Source organism: Astyanax mexicanus, chromosome 10 (genome assembly GCF_023375975.1).
Source record: "Astyanax mexicanus isolate ESR-SI-001 chromosome 10, AstMex3_surface, whole genome shotgun sequence".
In the NCBI taxonomy this organism is placed as follows: Eukaryota; Metazoa; Chordata; class Actinopteri; order Characiformes; family Acestrorhamphidae; genus Astyanax; species Astyanax mexicanus.
Genome location: NC_064417.1, coordinates 25,481,802 through 25,503,697, shown reverse-complemented (window position 1 = coordinate 25,503,697; position 21,896 = coordinate 25,481,802). Strand labels below are relative to the sequence as shown.

At 40.7% G+C, this 21,896-nt stretch overlaps 1 protein-coding gene across 2 annotated transcripts in view; it reads left to right on the top strand.

Moving 5' to 3' along the window:
* The window catches only part of ldb2a (LIM domain binding 2a), a 126,030-nt gene extending 105,613 nt beyond the window's left edge, over positions 1-20,417 (top strand). For both annotated transcript variants that reach the window (XM_022683987.2, XM_022683986.2), the window contains exon 9: positions 15,559-20,417. In XM_022683987.2, the coding sequence (XP_022539708.1) occupies positions 15,559-15,789 (231 nt within the window). In that variant the 3' untranslated portion in view covers positions 15,790-20,417. The remainder of the gene's footprint in view (positions 1-15,558) is intronic.
* Positions 20,418-21,896: the final 1,479 nt, after the last annotated feature.

Sequence of the window (21,896 nt, the reverse complement as noted above, 5' to 3'; positions counted from 1 at the left end):
TTAATATCCTGTACATGATGTACATGAAGGGTCCTTCAATTTAAAACTGCTTTCTGTGATATAGCGGCAAATGAAAATGCATACCACCTTATCTGGCATAAGCCAAGGCTTTGGAACATATCTAGTGTGTTCTCTAAGGAAACATGAAAAAAACTTAATTTTTCATTTTTGATATATTGTGAATTTGGTAGTTGTTCATTACATTGTGTGAATTCTTTAAAGATGGATCAACAAAAAAAAATCAGAATGACTGAAAATATTGTTACATTAATTTCCACTTAAAAGTTAGGGCTTTTTTTTCCTCACCTGTAAAATTTCCATTTTGGGGACACAAAGTTTTTTGAGGGACATTAAAGATAATAAAAACAGAAAAACTACTTTAATTAAAACAGAAACAGCCTGTTTTCTCTATTCCATATTCCAAACACAAACAAACTATTCCCAACTTTGTTTCTGCTGCTCCTGTAAGTTTGAAGTTACATTGGATGTGACTGTAATCAAATTCCTGAGGCGTTCTCTCAAAACAGAGAAAAATGACATGGTGCTGCCAATATATCAGCGCTGCTCCGCCGACTCGCTCGCTGAATAAAAAAGCAGAATTAAAAAAGCTGTGTCGAGTTTAAAAACAAAACAAAACACCAGACTTCCTGTTAACTTACAGCTTCATAACACACAATTACTGACATATTGCTTTCATAAATCTGGATTAGTTGATCTATATGAGATTAGTTAGATTTGCCAACAGCACCTTCACTCTTTTTCACGGGGGAAATGTTTGTTTGCTGTAATAGCGGGGCGCTCGCAGGTTGCATACAATCAGCTGCATCATGAAGTAGAAACAATTTTGTGCAGCTGAGTTGCCCTGCAATTTTTCCAGGGTGATGCGCGCAGCAAATGAAGTGCAACTTAGATGCAAATGGTGAAAACTGGTTTGGGAAGTTTTTGGCAAATCAGCATCCTGTACCATTTTACCATTTTACCATTTACCTCAGTGCTGATGGGCTTTGATATATACAGGATACTAATGTAAATACACCAATGCACGTGGAGGCACTGATTTAATATTGTTTTGATGTTGACAGTTATTAATATGTATTGTATTAAAGGTACTGATATTAAGAGCATTGCCTTGGTAGTCATTTGCATAGTATTGTTTTGATTGGCATTCACATATAGAGCACTTCATTAATAGTTATTGATGTAGTTTTGAATTGATGAACTGAATTACATATAAAGCATTGCAAAATTTGAAACGCATATAGATGTATTACACACAGAGCGTTTAAGCGTTTATTTATTTTTATTGTTGATGATTATGACTTAAAGCCAATGAAAACCCAAATATCAGTGTCTCTGAAATTTTTTATATTACATTCGACCAATTGCTATGTTGGCAGTGTGCGCAATGTTCTAAGTCCTGCTGGAAAATGAAATCTGCATCTCCATAAAAGTTGTCAGCAGAGGGAAGCATTTAAGATTTTTTGGGAAAACACTGCACTGACTTTGAACTTCATAAAACACAGTGGATCAACACCAGAAGCTGACTCGGTTCTCCAAACCATCATTCATTTTCCGGCAGGTGTTGGCACACTGCCAAAAGTACCAATTGCATGCCGCAATCAAAGCTAAAAGCGGTCCAACAAAATATTAGTGTGTGACTTTTTTTTTTTTTGGTGGTGACTTTTTTTTGGCCAGGCAGTGTATTTTAGCTAAATTGGGGGCAAATTTAGAAATCAAATTTCTGATTAATTAGTTAATATTTAGTGTTTAATGTATGTTTTCTTGACAGAAGAGATACAGTGACCTTTTTATCCACCACTCCTGATGACTTTTAATTTTTGACTGTTTATTTCAGAACATAAGAGGTTTTTTAGTAATCTGATCAACGTATTTAAATTAACCATTGTAATCAGATAATGGCAATGATCAAACATGAGTGAGCAAATAATCCAACGTTCACTTTGCATCCATCTGATAATCAGAATAAGACAGAATAAGATGTGGTTTAAACATTGTGTTAAACCTATTTTTTTGTAACACATCAAGCCACAGTGTGAACATACATCAGGAAATGATAAAGATTTCATTGCGTCAAGTGTTTGTACACCACCTTGAGGGTGTTCTGTCAAACATTGCTCGCTTATATCCACTAGCAGGGTCTTTTTTCACTCATGAGCAGACTGAGAAATCCAAGAATAATCCGGGTAAGAGTGTACATGCACTGAGAAATCTGATTACTGATCTTAAAGACAGATTTCTCTCTCTTTATCAGATTTTTTAAATCAGATTTTTAGATTTTACTCCAGTCTAAGAAACAGAAGTGTGCTGTTGACTATTACATGACTACTTGAATAATGATTATGATTATGAACAGATTTTTGAGTGCATGTAAAAACATGCACTGATTCCTCAGGTCATTTTGAGTTCATTCTCAGGACATGACTCGGAAATCTGTGAGCGTAAAAAAGACCTGGAATCAGTTTGTGTTTAAACTGTGAAATCGCGCCTCAGGTCCCCGCTTGCCCCGCCGCCGTATTCCATCCCAATAAAAGCCTGTCGCTTTTAACCTCAGCCTGCCAAGGTGTTTATCCTCGAGTGGCGTTTTTATCCCGGGGCCTCCTCTCCCAGCGAGACACGCTCAGTCACTCAGCCCGGGGTCAAACACACACTTCAATCCACAAGTGTTGCCGTTTTTTTTTCCTTCTTTTTTTAGCCAGGAAGGCAGCGGTGGGAGGCGAGGTTGCATTTGTTTGCAGATGGATGATGGGATTTGTAGTGTCTGGCTTTTCTTTTTTCCTGCTGGAGTCAGGAGGACAATGGGATCGGTGAATGCTGACTGTGAGATTAGAGTGAGGATTTGGACCGGGTTCAAGCTCTTGACTCCGGCGGCGAAATCACGACTGTTCTCTTTTTTCTTTTCCTTCTATTTTTTCCCTTTTATTTTAAAGCTGTGGACTAGTTTAGGATGGTATTAAAGTGGATATACGTAGTTGTGTACAGTGTAAGCCTGGTGAGTGTCAGAAACTGGGGAACACACCCCCCAATAACATTAAAATGTCTCCTTGAATCCATTAAATAATATATAGCTCTGGAAAAAATTAAGAGACCACTTCAATTTCTGAATCAGTTTCTCTGATTTTGTCATTTAGAGCATTTATTTGCAGAAAATGGTCAAAATAATGAAAAAGATGCAGAGCTTTCGGACCTCTAATAATCAAAGAAAACTAGTTCATATTCATAAAGTTTTAAGAGTTCAGAAATTAATATTTGGATAACTTTATGCCACTCCTGGTGCTAATTTTTTTTATTTGGTAAAATCTAAGAAACTCATTTTTTCCAGAGCTGTATATATATATATATATATATTTTTAGTGTTCAGAGAAAAGATTGGATTTAATGATTTACACAGAACAGTGATGTTTTCTTAAAAAAACAATGCAAAATAAATGTAGACTGTATGACTTTGGCAATAGTGAAACAAGTCTCACAAACATTGGAAACCTGAAATAACAATGTTGTTATTCAGCCAAATGTTTAAATTTTTTGGTTTGGGAAAAGATAGTTTCATTTCAGTGCATTTATAGTATTTGTTCTATTATGTTTATTTATTGATTTAATTGTTTATTTATGAACAGACTTTAACATGGAAAAACTTTAATGTTGCATATTTCTATTTTTTCGGTATGGATTTGATCTGCACCACGAGAACACGCACCCATTAACAAACACAAGCACACACACACACACACATACACACAACCACATGCACACACACACATACACAACACTAAGAGGAGAAGAAAACTGTTGGTGTGAGCCTCTGGCTCTGTGCCAGCAATCATTATCATACATATCAATCTATGTGTGTGCGCGTGGATGGGGGTAGGGGAAGGGGTTGGGGGGTGCATGTTTTTGTGTGTGTGTGTGTGTGTGTGTGTCACCGGACACTTTGTACCCTGGCAGAGTGCAGAAAGACACATGAGGAGTGGAGCAGTGGCACGCGGCGTGGAGAGGAACATGCTGGGTACATGTGTAGCGCGGCCGCTTGGCTTTGTCTGTGCAGTTGTAGCTCGCTGCCTGAGCACCGGCCTACGTGAGCCCAATCACAATGAGACGGTCACGTGACCACTGGTGGAGAAGGTGGGCGGGAGGGTTCCAGAGCTCACCCTGTTACAACAGTGCCCCCTAGTGGTGGCTTTAACCAGGTGGGATGAAGGGAGAGCTGCGTTTCAGGGGATTTAGTGGTATTAATACTGTACAGTCATAAAGCCACTGTGAACCGGGATGGTGAAACAAGTGTTTGACTGATTTGAATCACTAATATGATTTAAGAATAAGAATTTCTTCAGAAATATTAATAAATAAAAGTTTCAATTACAGAACTGGTTCCAAAATCATTATTTATTTCAAATTTATATTTTAAAAAGAAACAGTGCCATATCTGGTCATGAAATCATGATTTTTTTTTACTGAATTTCTTCAAAAATATATATTAAAAAAAAATGACCAATCACAAAACTGATCTGAAATCATTATTTCTTTAGAATTTATATAAAAAAAAGAAAAGAAATAAAGAAATTTCATAACTGCTTCTAAAATCATTATTTCTTTTATTTTTTTTTTCATAATGTGGTCAAAATATAAAAAAACACACAAAAAAACAAATATGCAATTTCTACACTTATTTTATATATGTATATATATATATATATATATATATATATATATATATATATATATATATATATATATATATATTTATAAAAAATAAATAAAATTTGTAGTACACAAGTTATACTGAAATTAATATTTTTTCAGAATTCCTTCAAAAATATATATATAAAAAAGAAATAGAATAAATAAATAAATAAAAAATACCCATTACAAAACTGGTTGTGAAATAATTATTTCTTCAGAATTAAAAAAATAAATAAATAAGATGAGCTGCTAATGGAATTGAACATATGTACTGGGGCACAGACTGAGGGCATCTAGGAGAAATCTGGGTCCAAGATTTGTTCTTTAAACTAGCTCAGAAGATCTCAACTACTTTCTTCCGAATTAAACAATTCTTGTTGATTTTTGCTGTATTAATGGTTACCTATATCTGTGGTAGTGTTGTAGTCAAGACCACTAGAGCCGAATCCGAGTCAAGACCAGGACAGAGTCAAGCTCTTCGCTAGCTTCAGTTCACTTCCCGGTAACATTAGTGTGTAAATAAGCTTGTCGCTAAGGTTAGCTAGCTCGTTGCTAACTGTAGTTCTCTCCCCGGTAGCATTAGTATTTTAGCTAGCTTGTCACTAGGGTTAACTAGCTCATTGCTAAGGTTAGCTAGCTCTTCGCTAGCTTCAGTTCACTTCCTGGTAACAGTGTGTAATTTAACATGTTGCTAACGTTAGCTAGGTCATCACTAGCTTTAGCACTATCCCAGGTAATGTTAGTATTTTAGCTAGGTCATAACTAAGATTAGCTAGCGTTAGTTCTTTCCCCAGTGACAGAATTTTAGTTAGGTCATTGCTATGGTTAGCTAGCCTGCTAATGTAAGTTATCTAGCTAGTTTGCACTTACTTCTCCTTGTGCTTCCTTTTTAGATGGAAACATTAACCGTGATCCCCGAGGTCACAATAAGCAAATTCAACTTAACATCGGAAAATGAAAAGTGTTAATTGATTGGATACTGAACAAAAGCAGGGGTAGCTTGTTTTTTCGCTGTTAGCCAATCTGTGTGCAGATTTTAGACACACAGAAACAGGACTGATTCAGTCTGTTTGAATTAATTGTTGATGTACAGTAAGGATAGAAAAAAGGTCCTGTTTCTAATGAACTTCATCTCAGACTGAGACTGGACTCGAGTACTTCAACACTAATCTGTGAAGTTTGATTAGGAGATTAGGAGATCACCGGTTCGAATCCTGTTCATGCAGCTTGCCATTAGCTACCGGAGCCCTGAGAGCGCACAATTGGCTTTGCTTTTTCTCTGGGTGGGTAGATGGCGCTCTTTGCCCACATCCCTCCAAAGGTTGATGTTGCTCAGCACAACATCATCCTCTGGATACAGATTGTATAATGTAGTTAACAGTACATAAGATCCAGTTTCATTTTAAGGTGTGAACACCTGATTTTCACTTTAAAGTGGCTGGAACAGTACCCTGATTTTGAACCCCCTCCATAGCCCTCTCCATGCCTTCCTGATTCAGATTCATTCTGCAGGACTTAGTTTATATGACTGTGCTGAGCCTGAGGGCTGGGAGCTGTGAATAAACCAGCGGTGTGGGGGGGAAGAGGTGTGTGTGGAGGGGGGTGTTAGGTAGGCAGAGCAGGTTGGAGACTAAAGTGTGGTGCCTGGCTTTAGCCAAAGGCTAAATCTAATGAGATGAGTACACAGAACACGCTTCCCATTTGATAGCAATTAGAGCTCTCAGTCAGACCACCAGCTGGAACCTGTGGGATGCATCGCTCTGTGTGTGTGTGTGTGTGTGTGTGTGTGTGTGTGTGTGTGGTATTGGCCCCTGGTTTCACACCCAGAGTGGAGGGTGACAGTTGCCGTTCTAAAACAGATGGTGAATTCAAGGCTCGTTGGCAAGCGTCGCTCTCTTTTTTTTTTATTGGTAACGTCTCTGCTAATTACTTAATTAGCTATGCAAATTGACAAATCAGCATGTGGATATTGTTATTTAGTCCAAAAGCCCACCTTAATGAATGACTGTAATTAAGAAGTGGAGAGGAGGGTGGGAGCACAGTGACTGTGGGGTTTGTGTGTGAGGCTTTAAAAGACATTGTTGGAGACAATGCTGTACTAGAGAGAAAGAGAGAGAGAGAAACAGAGAGATGAAGAGAGAAATATAGGGTAGAGAGAGAGAAGAGAGAAAGAAAAATAGAGATAGGAAAAAGAGAAAAAGAGAGGGACAGACAGAGAGAGAGGACACATGTAGAGAGAAAAGAGAGATACACAAAGATAGGTTAAAGATGTAGAAAAATGAGGAGAAAAGTGAGAGAATGTAGAAAGATGTAGAGAGAGGAGGAAAGAGAAAGAGATAAAGGAAAAAGATGTAGAGAGGAGAAAGAGACAGAGAGCGAGGAGAGAAAGGATTGTAGAGAGAGAGGAGGAAAGAGAGTTAGAGAAAAAGAGAGATAGAAGGAAACAGAGAGAGAGAATTGTAGTGAGAGGAGGAAAGATAGAGAGATATTTAGAGAGGTGAGGAAAGAGAAAAAGTAGAGAGAAATTCGAAAAGAGAGATATGAAGAGAGAGAAATATAGGGTAGAGACAGAAGAGAGAGAAAAACAAATAGAGATGTAGAGAGAGTAGGAATGAGAGAAAGATAGAGCAACAGAGAGAGAAGATAGATGTAGAGAGAAGAGACACAAAGAGAGAGGATAGAGATGTAGAAAGAAAAAATAGTTAAAGAGTCAGAGAATAGAGACAGATATAGAAAGAGAAGGAAAAAGAAAGAAATACCAGAGGAAGAGATGTAGAGAGGAAAAAGAGAGGCAGAGAGAAAAGATTGTAGAGAGAGAGGAGAAAAGAGAAGGAGAGAGAAAGAAAGAGAGGAGAAAACAGAGAATTGTAGTGAGAGGAGGAAAGATCAAGAGCTATTTAGAGAGAGGTGAGAGGTAAGGAAAGAGAGAGAGTAGAGAAAGATGGAAAGAGAGATGGAGAGAGATTAGGAAAGAGAGAGATAAAGAGAGAAATATAGGACATGTAGAGAGAGGAGGAAAGAGAAAGAGATACTGGGGAGAGAGAAAGGAGATGTACAGAGGAGAAAGAGAGAGAGGAGAGAAAGGATTGTAGAGAGAGGAGAAAAGAGAGGGACAAGGGAATAAGGAGAGGAGAGATATAGAGAGTTTGGGGAGAAAGAGAAAACAAAGTGGAAAGAGAATGGAGACAGATGGAGAGAGAGGAGGAAAGATAGAGATAGGGGAGAGAGGAGAGATATATAAATAAAGAGAGAAAAAAATAGAGAAGGAGACTGAGAAAGAATGGAAGCGATATAGAGAGAGTAGGAAAGAGTGACAGAGAGGAGAAATAGTGAACAGAGGGAAAGAGAGATGGGCCAATAGAAATTGAATATTTTTTTCCTTTTTGCATTAATTAATGCATTCAGCTACTTTAATTTGCACCCATTGAAAATGCACACACACAGCCTGTCTAGAGTTTCTGCCAATAAAACAAATAAAATAATAGTGTTGCCTCAGGGCAGGCATTACTACCCACAGTGCACAGTGCAGTGCAGTGCAGTGAGTGGTGATGATCGTGACCAGCAGTATCTGGCTAGAACTGCGTGTGCAAAAATACCAGCATAGAAATCACATCTACATTTAATGCAGGAAACCCCACACACACATCCCACAGGTCAGTGCAGCGTGCTTTAGCTTTCATTAACATGGCAAAAAGGAACAAAGGAATATACCAAATAACATAACAGAGCTGAGCCAGAAAGATCACCTGTGGGCACAGAAAGGAAGAGAGAGATAAAAAGAAAGTATATCTGTGTGTAAGTGTGTGTTTATATGTGTGTGTGTGTGTGTGTGTGTGTGTGTGTATGTTCATGTGTGTGGGAGTGAGAGAAGCTAGGACTCAGACAGCATTCCTTTGCTATAGTGCACAGACACACATGGCCAGTGATGCGTGTGCTCCAGTTAACTGTTCAGTCGAGCCCCACAATGCAACAGGAGTGAAAGAGAGAGATAGAGAGAACGAGAGAGAGAGAGGGGGAGAGAGAGAGAGAGATAAGGTTAAAAGAGAAAGAAAGGAATAGCACTGAAATATTTACCTTTATCACATATCTACTATTATTAACTATTCTATAGAACCTCAAGACCTTTGTAGGGAACCAATATATATTACAGTTGTGATGTACTGTATCATGGCTCTGATCTGAGTTTTAAAATGTATGGGAATGTTTAAAAATCTCTGAATAAACAGACAGACAATAGTACTCTAAAGATTAGTCACATGTCTCATTTGTAAGTCCGCCCCATTGTTACCTGGCCCAGGTGTTTCCTGTTTCCCTGTGTATTATAGCCCCTTTGTTTCTGTGTCTGGTTTTAACTTTGTTTTTAGTCCTAGCTTATGCTTTATTCTTATCGCCAAATCCTGTCTGTTTATTTATCTTGTTTTGTGTTTATTTGGGGTTTCCTGTTCATTTTTCTGTTTAATAAGTATAACTTGCGTTTACATCCGCCTCTTCGTCTCCCTGCTGCAACCCTGACAACACTGGTGGTGCACTGCTCCACTGTGCAGCACTGCTTGCCCTTCAGAACTCATAATAATTGGCAATTTATAATATATTTATATATATATATATATATATTTATAATAATTTCTGCAGTTGTCTAGAAATACAATTAAGAAAACCAAAATAGAGATCTGGATTTTATACTCAGTTCTCAGATTTCTTAGTACATGTATACTGTAAGGGGTCGGCCAGTGCTGCCAGCGGCCAGCAGGGGGCGAGCACAAAAACCCCAGAATGCCAGAAGGTAATCAGTGCAAACGAGACACACCTGCTGGCACTGGTATATAAGACCAAGGAAAGCAGCACCCTCTTGCCACACCTTTGTAGAGGGGTGACCGGTAACATAGGGTACTGAAGAAAATAAAAGAAAATAAAAGGAAAAGAAAAGATCTCATAAAAAAGAGAGGAAAATAAGAGATCTGAAGAGAAAGCAAAAACTTACAAAAGAAACAAAGAAACAAAGAAATAAAGAAATAAGAAATAAAGAAAGAAAGAAAGAAAGAAAAAGAAAAGAGCTCCAAAGAAATAGACTTCTTTTAGCAAGTCTGTCCTAAGTTTCCTTTTTAGTTTGTTTGCCTTTCCTTTGTTTGAGCAATGCCATGTGGCATCTCCTTTGTTTAGTTTTCCCGCCTTTTTCCCTCCTCAGTTAAGAGGGTGTTATTCCAACAGCTGCCTGTCCTTGCCAGTGGCGCAGGAGTAGAGTGTTGGCCCAGCACTGTCAAGGTTGGGAGTTCGAGCCCAGCATAAAGCAGTCCCTCTCACACCACTTCACATCCATAAATCCTTACATAATCCTTACACAAATATTACTTACCTCTTTGCACTTGGGTCCAGTCCTTAATAGTCCCGTGACAGAAAGGTGTGGCCAACATGGACCCAGCAGAGGCAGAACAGTTTAAGGTAGCCCTTCAGAATCAGGGTGCTACCATTGGGCAACATGAACAGCTGCTGCAGCAAATGGCCCAGCAACTGTCAGTGCTGGTTGAGGCCCTCCAAGTTAGAGCTCCTGCAATCCCCACTCCACCTACTGTGGCAGCTACCACAGAAGCACCTTCACCTGCCATGCCCAGCCCTGTTAGTGGGGATTCTCATGTGGCTAACCCAGAAAGGTATGCTGGGGATCCAGAAGGCTGCAGAGGGTTCTTGTTACAATGCTCTTTGGTTTTTGAGCAGCAGCCCTCTCGTTTCCCCACAGAGAGATCCAAGGTGGCCTACATGATCTCCCTGTTAACTGGGCGGGCACTGGCATGGGCCACAGCCCTGTGGGAGCAGGCCTCCCCAGACTGTGACACAGGCACAGGATTTGCAGCAGCAATGAGGCAAACCCTGTTGGAGGCAGAGAAGCCGCTTCCCGCCTGTTGGCCTTGTCCCAGGGCTCACGGTCAGTGGCAGATTATGCCATTGCATTTCGTACCTTGGCTGCTGAAAGTGGCTGGAACAATGAGGCACTCCGGGCTGTGTTTCAACAGGGGTTAAATGGCAGACTGAAGGACGAGCTCGCTACTAGAGAGTTGCCATCCACTTTAGAAGGTCTCTATGACGTATGCATCCGTCTAGACACTCGCATACGTCAGAGAGACCTAGACCGCAAGGGCGAGTCTCGTGCTTCGTCCTCCCATCCACCCTGGCGCTCAGCCTCGGGTCAGTCACCGGTTAGCCTGGAACTGCCTGAGCCCATGCAGTTGGGTGGGGCCTCCCTTTCCAACCAAGCTTCAGGATTACAGGTGTTCCCGCAGTGGTGCACAACCATCGGGAAATGGTCAGGCCCGTCCCGGCCAGGGGGACCGGTGAGGGGCCAGAGTTTCTTCCCCAGGACATCAGGGCTCCAATTAAAGGCTTCCTTGTCATGGGGGCCCTGCCAACATACCACCCTGTTAGCCTTTATTGATTCAGGGGCAGCAGGATGTTTTATAGACTCATCCTTGGCAGCCAGTCTCGGTCTGCCTCTGGAGCCCCTAGAACGCCCTCTACCTATCATGGCTATAGATGGCCGAGCCCTGGGTTCTGGACATATAACACATTGTACTGGTCCTATCACATTGCGGGTAGGGCCTCATAGTGAGAACATAGTGTTGTATGTAACCCAAGCCCCTAATCTGCAATTAGTGCTGGGGTTCCCCTGGTTAGAACAACATAACCCCCGCATTGATTGGTCCACTAAATCTGTGTTTGCTTGGGGTCCCCAGTGCAAAGGGCACTGTCTGAACAACCTGAGGTCCCCCCATAAGATTCTGACTACCCAGAGCCCTGAGAAACAGGATCTTAGGGGGGTTCCCCAGGAATATTGGGACCTCCAGGAGGTTTTCAGTGAGGCAAAGGCCCAGGTCTTGCCTCCACACAGGGAGTATGACTGTGCGATTAACCTCCTCCCGGGTACTACACCACCAAGGGGGCGGTTGTTTGCCCTTTCAGCCCCTGAGCGCTCAGCTATGGATGCTTATGTTCGGGAGGCATTAGAATTGGGCTTTATCCGCCCTTCTTCTTCACCTGCAGGGGCAAGCTTTTTCTTTGTGGGCAAGAAGGATGGGGGCCTTCGCCCCTGTGTGGATTACAGGGGTCTTAATTCCATCACTGTGAAAGACCGCTACCCCCTGCCACTCATGTCATCAGCGTTTGAGGCACTGCAACAAGCCACCATATTTACTAAACTGGACTTGCGCAGTGCCTACAACCTGATACGTGTTAAGCAGGGGGATGAGTGGAAGACAGCATTCATCACTCCTACTGGGCATTATGAGTACCAGGTTATGCCTTTTGGACTCATGAATGCCCCTGCTGTCTTCCAACGCTTTATTAATGAAGTACTGAGGGAGGCTCTGGGTCATTATGTATATGTATACCTCGATGACATACTTATATACAGTAGGACCCCTAAGGAACACATCGGGCATGTCAGGCGAGTTCTCCAGCTGCTACTGCAGAACCGTCTGTACATCAAGCTGGAGAAGTCTGAATTCCATGCCTCCACAGTGTCGTTCCTGGGCTTTGTGGTGTCCAAAGGCACCCTCCGTATGGACCCAGCCAAGATCAAGGCCGTGGTGGACTGGCCCCGTCCTACCTCTCTTCGGTTGGTCCAGCGGTTCCTGGGGTTTGCCAACTTTTTCCGGCGCTTTGTGCGGAATTTCAGTTCTGTGGCAGCCCCGCTTACTGCCCTTACCCGGAAGACCCCAGGCCCATTTCGTTGGACCACTGAGGCCCAAGAGGCCTTTGATGATATCAAGGCACGGCTGACGTCCCCCCCAGTCCTCCAGTTGCCTGATCCAGAAGAACCGTTTGTCATCGAGGTAGATGCCTCAGATGTTGGCGTGGGAGCGGTACTCTCCCAGCGCCTAGGCCCAGCCAAGAAGCTCCATCCCTGTGCATTTTACTCTCACCGGCTCACACCGGCTGAGCGTAATTATGATGTGGGGGATAAGGAGCTTCTGGCCGTTGAGCTTGCCCTCCAGGAGTGGAGGCACTGGCTTGAGGGGGCGAAACATCCCTTTGTTGTCTGGACCGATCATAAGAACCTGGCCTATATTCAGCAAGCTAAGCGACTGAACCCCCGCCAAGCGAGGTGGGCAATGTTTTTCTGCCGCTTTGACTTTGTGCTGTCCTATAGGCCAGGTTCCAAAAACATCAAGCCAGATGCTCTCTCCAGGCAGTGGGCACCTCTGGGGTCCGACGCTATCCCAGAGCCTATTATTCCTGCTCCTCGTATCATAGCCCCTCTCCAGTGGGAACTGGAGACCACCATCCAGGAGGCACTTAGACAAGAGCCGGATCCAGGGGGTGGTCCTCCTAACAAGATGTATATTCCTACTGCGGCGAGGAGGCAAGTCATGTCCTGGGGGCATGCCTCACCATTTTCAGGGCATCCAGGGGTGACAAGGACCCTGGAATTCTTGCGCAGGCGGTTTTGGTGGCCGAGTATGGAGAAGGATCTTCGTGCCTTTATCGCTGCATGTGAGACATGTGCACGCAACAAAACACCCCGGTCAAGACCTCAAGGCCTTCTTCATCCACTGCCCATCCCATCACGCCCATGGTCCCATGTCTCCCTGGACTTTGTTACTGGCCTGCCCCCCTCCAAGGGTAACACAGTCATTCTGGTCCTTGTCGACTGTTTCTCCAAGGCCTGCAAGTTTGTGGCATTGCCCAAGCTGCCATCGGCCAAGGAGACAGCGGCACTCCTGTTACAGCACGTGGTCAGGATACATGGGATGCCAAGTGATCTGGTGTCCGACCGGGGACCCCAGTTCACAAGCCGTTTCTGGAAGGCCTTTTGCCGGCTTATGGGGGCCTCTGTGAGTCTCTCCTCTGGATTTCATCCAGAGTCCAATGGTCAGACCGAGAGGGTCAATCAGGACCTTGGCCGGACTCTGTGATGTTTGACCTCTACCAACCCCTCCTCTTGGGCGGATCACCTGTCATGGGCGGAATATGCCCATAATACCCTCTGGCATTCATCCTTGGGCATGTCACCCTTTGAATGCCAGTTCGGGTTCCCACCGCCCATGTTTGCCGAGCAGGAGCGGGAGGTAGGGGTCCCTGCTGCTGAACATTTTGTGCGGCGTTGCCGGAGAGCCTGGCAAAAGGCTCGGGCATCTCTCCTGAGAACGACTGAGGCAAGGAAACGAGTTGCTGACCGCAAAAGACGGGGTGCACCAACTTTCCGTCCAGGTCAGCGAGTCTGGCTGTCAGCTAAAGACCTTCCACTTCGGGTAGAATCCCGAAAGTTGGCACCACGGTTTGTGGGGCCGTTTAAGGTAGATCGGCGTATTAACCCAGTTACTTACCGGTTGCACTTACCACCATCTATGCGGATCCACCCTACATTCCATGTTTCTCGCCTCAGACCCTTCCTTTGTGGGGCTGGGGCTCCTCCGACCCATCCTCCAGCTCCTCGTCTTATTGATGGCTCCCCAGCATATACTGTTCGCCGCCTCCTGGACTGCCGCAAAGTGCAGGGTGGTACCCAGTATCTGGTAGATTGGGAGGGCTACGGGCCAGAGGAACGGTCTTGGGTTCCAGCACGCCACATTCTTGACCCAGAACTTATCAGGGAGTTCTGACAAGCACGTGCTGCGGGCTTGGGTACTTCTGGGGCCGTCCCTAGGGGAGGGGGCCCTGTAAGGGGTCGGCCAGTGCTGCCAGCGGCCAGCAGGGGGCGAGCACAAAAACCCCAGAATGCCAGAAGGTAATCAGTGCAAACGAGACACACCTGCTGGCACTGGTATATAAGACCAAGGAAAGCAGCACCCTCTTGCCACACCTTTGTAGAGGGGTGACCGGTAACATAGGGTACTGAAGAAAATAAAAGAAAATAAAAAGAAAATAAAAGGAAAAGAAAAGATCTCATAAAAAAGAGAGGAAAATAAGAGATCTGAAGAGAAAGCAAAAACTTACAAAAGAAACAAAGAAATAAAGAAAGAAAGAAAGAAAGAAAGAAAAAGAAAAGAGCTCCAAAGAAATAGACTTCTTTTAGCAAGTCTGTCCTAAGTTTCCTTTTTAGTTTGTTTGCCTTTCCTTTGTTTGAGCAATGCCATGTGGCATCTCCTTTGTTTAGTTTTCCCGCCTTTTTCCCTCCTCAGTTAAGAGGGTGTTATTCCAACAGCTGCCTGTCCTTGCCAGTGGCGCAGGAGTAGAGTGTTGGCCCAGCACTGTCAAGGTTGGGAGTTCGAGCCCAGCATAAAGCAGTCCCTCTCACACCACTTCACATCCATAAATCCTTACATAATCCTTACACAAATATTACTTACCTCTTTGCACTTGGGTCCAGTCCTTAATAGTCCCGTGACATATACAATCTGATTTCTTTCAGTTTTCTTTTTTTTTTCTTTGAGGATCATTTTGCCTCAAAACACCCTAAATGTACCTTTCTGCCATTAATAGGTTTAAGGCCATTTTAGGCCAAAAAGCTGGTCTTAAAAAGCTTGTCTATTACGATGCATATCTATAACCATAAACAATGGTGAATAACAGTTATGAAATAATGTAGAGGTATCTAATTGTGTTTTCCACTTCTGTGAACAGTTAATCAGTGAGACCCAATCTGTTCCTTTAAAATATTGTATTTCACATTAATCCACTTTAAACCATGATTCTGAAGAGGAAGACTTTTTTATTCCTATTGATTTCAATGGATAAATAGTCCATTAATAATAATGATATTTTATTTTACACCAAGTCAAGTGTAATCACAAGCCTAATATAGTGTAATATTGTATAATAGTAACTTATAAGTGCCAGAACGTGGATTTTCAGTATACATTTAAAGTTATCAGCATTATTAATGTGATTCATGTGCTAACTCCACCGATCTCTGACTGTGATTGGCAGGATGTGATGGTGGTAGGCGAGCCCACCCTGATGGGCGGGGAGTTTGGTGACGAGGACGAGCGTCTGATCACGCGGCTGGAGAACACGCAGTACGACGCAACTAACGGCCTGGACGATGACGACGACTTCACCAGCTCGCCGGCGCTCGGCAACAACAGCCCGTGGGCCAGCAAGCCGCCCACAGGCCAGGACAGCAAACCCGAGAGCACGGCCTCCCAGCCCTCCCAGTAAAGAGACACTGCCTCCAGTGACGCCGCTGCACCACCAGGGTGCCCTATATCTCTCACTCTCTCTTTCTTTTATTCTTTCTTTCTATTAACCCTTTTTTCTACTGAGAAGGTGCCAGAACATGTACTGATTCTTGGAAACCAGAGAAACATTTCCATTGGTTTGACAGCCGTGCAATAACTGCTGGAGATCCTAAAAAGTTAAAACATGTTATCATTAAATTTAAGGATGTGTCCCAATGATGTACTACTAGTATTGCTATTGTGGTAAGTATTACATAGAATTACACTTATATTTTTGCCTTTCCAGGGCTTCCAAGGACTACACACAATCATTTACACTCAACACAGGTGAGATTCGTCAGCCCATTGCAGGGACACAGCAGGAGAGTTTAGCGCAGTTTGGAGTATCCAACTTACCACATTAACATGTTTTTGGACTGTGGGAGGAAATCCAATCAGACATGGGGAGAACATGGAAACCGCATCCATATAGGGATTTGAACCCAGAACCCCAGCGCTGGGAAGTGGACATGCAAACCACTAAGCAACTTAGCCACCATGCCTCCTGTACTTACTGTAGTTTTACCAATTAGTATACAATTGGGACATATCGTTACTTTCAACCTGTTAGTAGTGATTTTATTTAATGTATTTTGCATGTTAAATAGTATTTTTTCACCACCGCTACAAAAAAAATTCTAATTGCACCCTTTGTGATTTTTATCAAGATCAAATGTTAGCGTTAGCTAATGCTAGTGCAGCTAGCAGCAGAGTGAATCCTGGTTGCATTCACATTTACATGCAGAAGTGGCATTTATTCTTATGAAATTTGTTCCACCCCCTGTAAAACCCAAAATGATTGATTAGTTCCACTATCTAAATTAACACAAAGATAATACAAACAAAAAATAAAAACATGATTCAGTGACATTTGAAGAACAATTTTAGTTTTATAAACAAAAATATATGTAAAGACTAAAGTGTAAAGACATTAAAACTTTTTTTACACTCATCAGATCTCCGTAACTAACATGATTCCTTTCCAGTTTCTCCATGGCACTGATACAAAATCATTTGTAATGCTTTAATTTTTAGATTGTAGGCATTGGCATTGTGATGAATCATGATTTTTCATCTTTATTTTCAGTTTTTTTTATTTTGGAACTCCATGACACTGTACATCATGTGTATTCTATACCAGCATGTATTTGGTGCTGAAAAAGCATGAGTTTTCCTTGCCAAGAATCTTTATTTTGAGGTGGAAATAGAGCATAGAGCAATTCTGTTTCAGGCAGTGGCACCTTATCAGTAGAAAATGTTTTTTTTTTTTTTCTGACCTCACTTTCTACCCGGATGATGTAATTCCTCAGTCATGGTTTCAATGGCAGTGTCCATTTATATCAGATACTACATTCTGAGCTCCAAGACAGACTTCACCAGCGATGGATACTGGAAAAGGTTTGAATGCCATGAAACACAGTGACCTGCAGCCATGATGTGTGAGATGTGCGAGATGTTGAGATGTTTTGGGGACTAAAGCAGCCCAATGTTCTTCAGCATCTAAACTATAAACGGTCACCAAGGTAGCAATACATCTCCATGGCGACCGCAGCTCCCAGCGGCGCTCGGCAACGGCCAATCGTGAGCGAGACGGATGCTGCTTGTCGTCGTCACATTGGAGAACCGCTGGACTCCGGTGGAAAAAGGCAGTCGCTGAGCCGTCCACTGTTCACTTCACAATTACGTGGTTTTGGTTTGGTTCTCGGATTCGTTATTATTATCATTATTTTTTTTTCCTTCCTCTCTGGTTTCTCTGTTTTCCTGCGTTCCTTCGACATTAAAGAAGTCCCGCATCTTCAGCTGGTGATCGAGGAGGAGCAAAGACCTTGCAATTGTGTAAAATTTACAGTTGTAATTTTACCAAAAAAAAAAAAACGAAGAAGCAGTTATTTTGTTTCTGGGTCTAACTGTGTTCTTTTTAAGGACGTTGTGAATATTCTGTGATCTCTTGTACTGTACCAATGAGGTCGGTGCTCGCTCTCCGATCGACGGCACATAGTGACAAGCATATTCGTCCAAATCTTACCTCTCTATCCCTTTAACGACCCGCTCCCGGACCAGACTGTACCACGTTCCTGCATGATGTTCTGAGAATCTGTAAAGCGTTTGTTTCTGTTCGTTTCCCCGGTCGGAGGCCGTGCTGGGTTCGGGTTCATCAGTTTGGGGAAGCTGTTAGCAGGGTCATGGCTGTGTAAATAAAGACACTTTCTGCTCTGGTGGATCCCGTTGAAGGCCGCTGACCCTGATCCGCGATGGCAGCTGTTTTGTTTAACTTTCAGTTGGTGGTGTTTTTTGAGAGCTCCTTTGTTTCTGTGTGATGGACGACACTCTAAATCCTCAAATTCACTGTTTCTCAATGTTTCTATTAATATATTTGAGGTTATATTCTTATTTTTAGCGGTTGTCCATTGACCAGTTTTTACACAAACATAGATGGATGAATGCACATATCCACCAATTACAGATGAGAGGTAGATGATGGACACTCAGATACACCAAAATATATTAATTAAGATGAACATCGAGAAACATTGGATTTGATGTGACAGTGTATTTGTCGTACTGAGAGAGCTAATTATGCATTTATTGGTTTCAGTGTTGGGCCGAGGTGAAGTCAACTACACTCTTATATACTCTTAAAATAAAGGTGCTCCAAATGGCTCTTTGATTTCCATTTTTGACCAAAGTAGAACCGACTCTGTTCTACCCAGCTAACAGTGAATTTTTTTTTTTACATTTAACATTCTAAGAATGTTCATTGTGTTAAGTTTTCTAGATGTTCTTAGCACATTATATTATTTAACCTTTTTAACATGCTTGGTGTCAATGTTTATTTTTTTTTTTCAGAATGTTACTCCTAATGTACAACAAAAGCAGTACAGCTCTGGAAAAAATTAAGAGACCACTTTGGTTTCTGTAACAGTTTCTCTGGTTTTGCTATTTATAGGTATATGTTTGAGTAAAATGAACATTGTTGTTTAATTCTATAAACTACGGACAACATTTCTCCCAAATTCCAAATAAAAATCTTTTCATTTAGAGCATTTATTTGCAAAAATAATAAATGGCTGAAATAACTAAAAAAAGATCACAGTTTTTATGCATCTTTAATGTTCTCTCCACCAGCTGCTTTTGAATAACTTTATGCCACTCCTGGTGCAAAAATTCAATGTTTTGTTTTATGGCTTGTGATCTTCCATCTTCCTCTTGATTATATTCCAGAGGTTTTTATTATCTCTTATTTTTTTCCAGAGCTGTATACCCTATGTTATAATACTTTTGTCATATAATGTCGTTTCTGAAATCTGAACCAAAGAAGAAGTTTTTAGGTTTTTAGCACAAACCTAACCAAAAACGTCAATTAAAATTTAGGTTCAGGCAGACTTTACATGCCAGACATGCCAAAAGTGATGTGTCCCATGACTTTTGTCATGTCCCGTAGAGCTGTGGGATATGTGTGTGTGCTGGGTCTCCAGCATTGAAAGTAGATGTGATTTCTGCCATAGTCACTTGTCTGTTGCATGGACAATTCTAGCCAGACACCAGGGGTCACGATCATTATTACTTTTGGGCACGTCAGTGTATAGGCACAAGAGCTGGGAAATATGACAATATTTTATTGCATCGTGATCAATTTTTTTTATCATATCAACTGTATACTTTTAAAAGTATTAAAAGTATAACAAGGCCACCATGGCCGCTTAAAACACTCATCCAATGGTACATTTAATTACAAGCAGCTATAAAAAATCCTGTTTAATTGAATTATGAGCAGCAAAAATGTTCTATGCATAAAGAGTAATTAAATAGCAGTTTTTAAGAATCTAAAAAATACTCTGGTGCAATAAATATTGTGTATCATAAAATGTTTAAGTTTTAACATATCGACCATCTCTAATAGCCACTGCACAGCATTACAACCAATGCCTTATTTAAGATCACCTCAGGTGTGGATGATGGTGCATCAGAATGGCATGAATATTTAACACTAGATTTAAACAAGCAATCTTCCAGTCCCGACTCACTTCAAAAACATTTAGGCAACGGCTAAATTTAAATGCTCTTCATACTTCAAATTTCTGTTACAGCTATGGTTCATTATAGCATTAAAATTAAAACTGGTTATTGTGTGGCATCAAGAACTATTGGAAGCATCTTTATTTGTAAGAGTGAAGCTCCTGCACTAATACAGACTGTGTGTTTTATTGGGTTCAATGTTCGAAAGTGAAGAAGCAAACCATAGTGATGATGAAGTTGATTATAATGAGGATAATGTGGATGATGGTCAGTACAGTCGACACTTAGCCAACCACAACATGTATTTTTGCTCTGTTCCTTTGTGTTTTAATCGTTTTTATTATTTCCCCCTTAAAGAACTCACACCCTGATGTATTTCCAAGACCAACAACAACAGAAGAGCCCAATCCTCTGAGGTCTTCTGTTCCGATCTTGTATTATTGGAACTCTGCACTGTTTGTATAATATTTAGCAGAGGTGTTTTTGTGTCATATCCAAAGTCTTGTATGTATGCTTTGCCATTTTGTGTGCCAATAAAATGTGCTTACAGGATGCTCTTGTCTGCTCTGTGTTTTATTATAAGGTCAATAAAAAAAATCCCTTTATTTGGAAATTTGATTTACTATAAACACACTGTCAGTGTTCAAAGTGTACCATTTACTCCCTTATTTAGTTATGAAAATTAAGGTATTTTTTATATGTGGTGCTATTTTATCTTAATTTGTATTATGTTATTAATTGTATTCATTATTATTTTACTATTTCTTATACCACTACTCCGCCTATTTTTTTAATGATATCATATCTGATCTGTAATAGTGTGCATGTATACATATACTTTTCAATATAAATCCAGACAGAGAGAGAAATAATTGCTGTGTATTGAAATGTGTCTGCAAACTTTCAATCAAAAATTCAAAATTCTATGATTACATTTTATTTAAAATTATATAGCTGCATACTACAAATAATATAATTATGATGCCAAAAGGGAAGAATGAATCAGTAAAATCAGTATTGTTTATTTTAAATTAATTAAGTATTTAATTAAAGACCTATACAAAATGATGTGGACATGCTATTAGTGTTTTGTACTTTTATACTTAATTTACTTGAGTAAAAAATGTGAACCATAATATATTTTTTACTGTTGTTATTTTAGCCATAATTATTTAACTTTTAACAAAGCTATTTTTTTACGTATGGGAGTTGTGTGCCTCTGTCACCTCCACATTTTTAATAAACATTTTAAATGTTTGCAATATGAACAGTAAACAGGCAGTAACACTGTAATATAAAATTCCTAATCTTGCACTAACACTTGGGCTATTGAGATTATTACTATTTAACATAAATTAAAGATTATAAACAAATGTATCTAAGCAACTAAAGATAAAAGTTAAAACAAACTATTAACATACAGTACATATAATGGTATATGGAATATATATATTGAATTTTATAGTAAACAAAAATTGAGAAAAAAGTAGACTGACTGTATGCTTCTTATAAAGTCAAACTATAAAAGCATTTGTGTGACTATAAAGCCAAGGATTCACGTTATCTCAGCTTGCCTGTGTTCTGCTGTGTGATCCTGTCGCGCCATCTTGTGGCCAATTGCTTCTTTGCGCTTATAATTATAACCGGTAGTATTTAGGTTTAACATACATTTTTATTACCATTTTTAATTATTTTGTTTTCGATATAAAAATCAATATAATAATATTATAATAAAAATGAAACACAATAAACAATACTAGAAAATAAATATAATTTCACCAAGGCTTCATAATATTATTATACGTTTTAAAAGCTTTTTATTATTAACCATTTTAGAAGTTTTTCGTAGCAAGGCAAAGTCTATAAGGAAAATATCTAATTTGGGGGATTGTTTTTTTATCTACACTTATGTACAGTATAGTATATTTCCAATGAAATTATAATATTTACACTATATGAGAAATAGCATTTTATTTATTTTTTATAACATTAACAAGATTATTATAAATTCTTACAGTTTTTAAACATTTC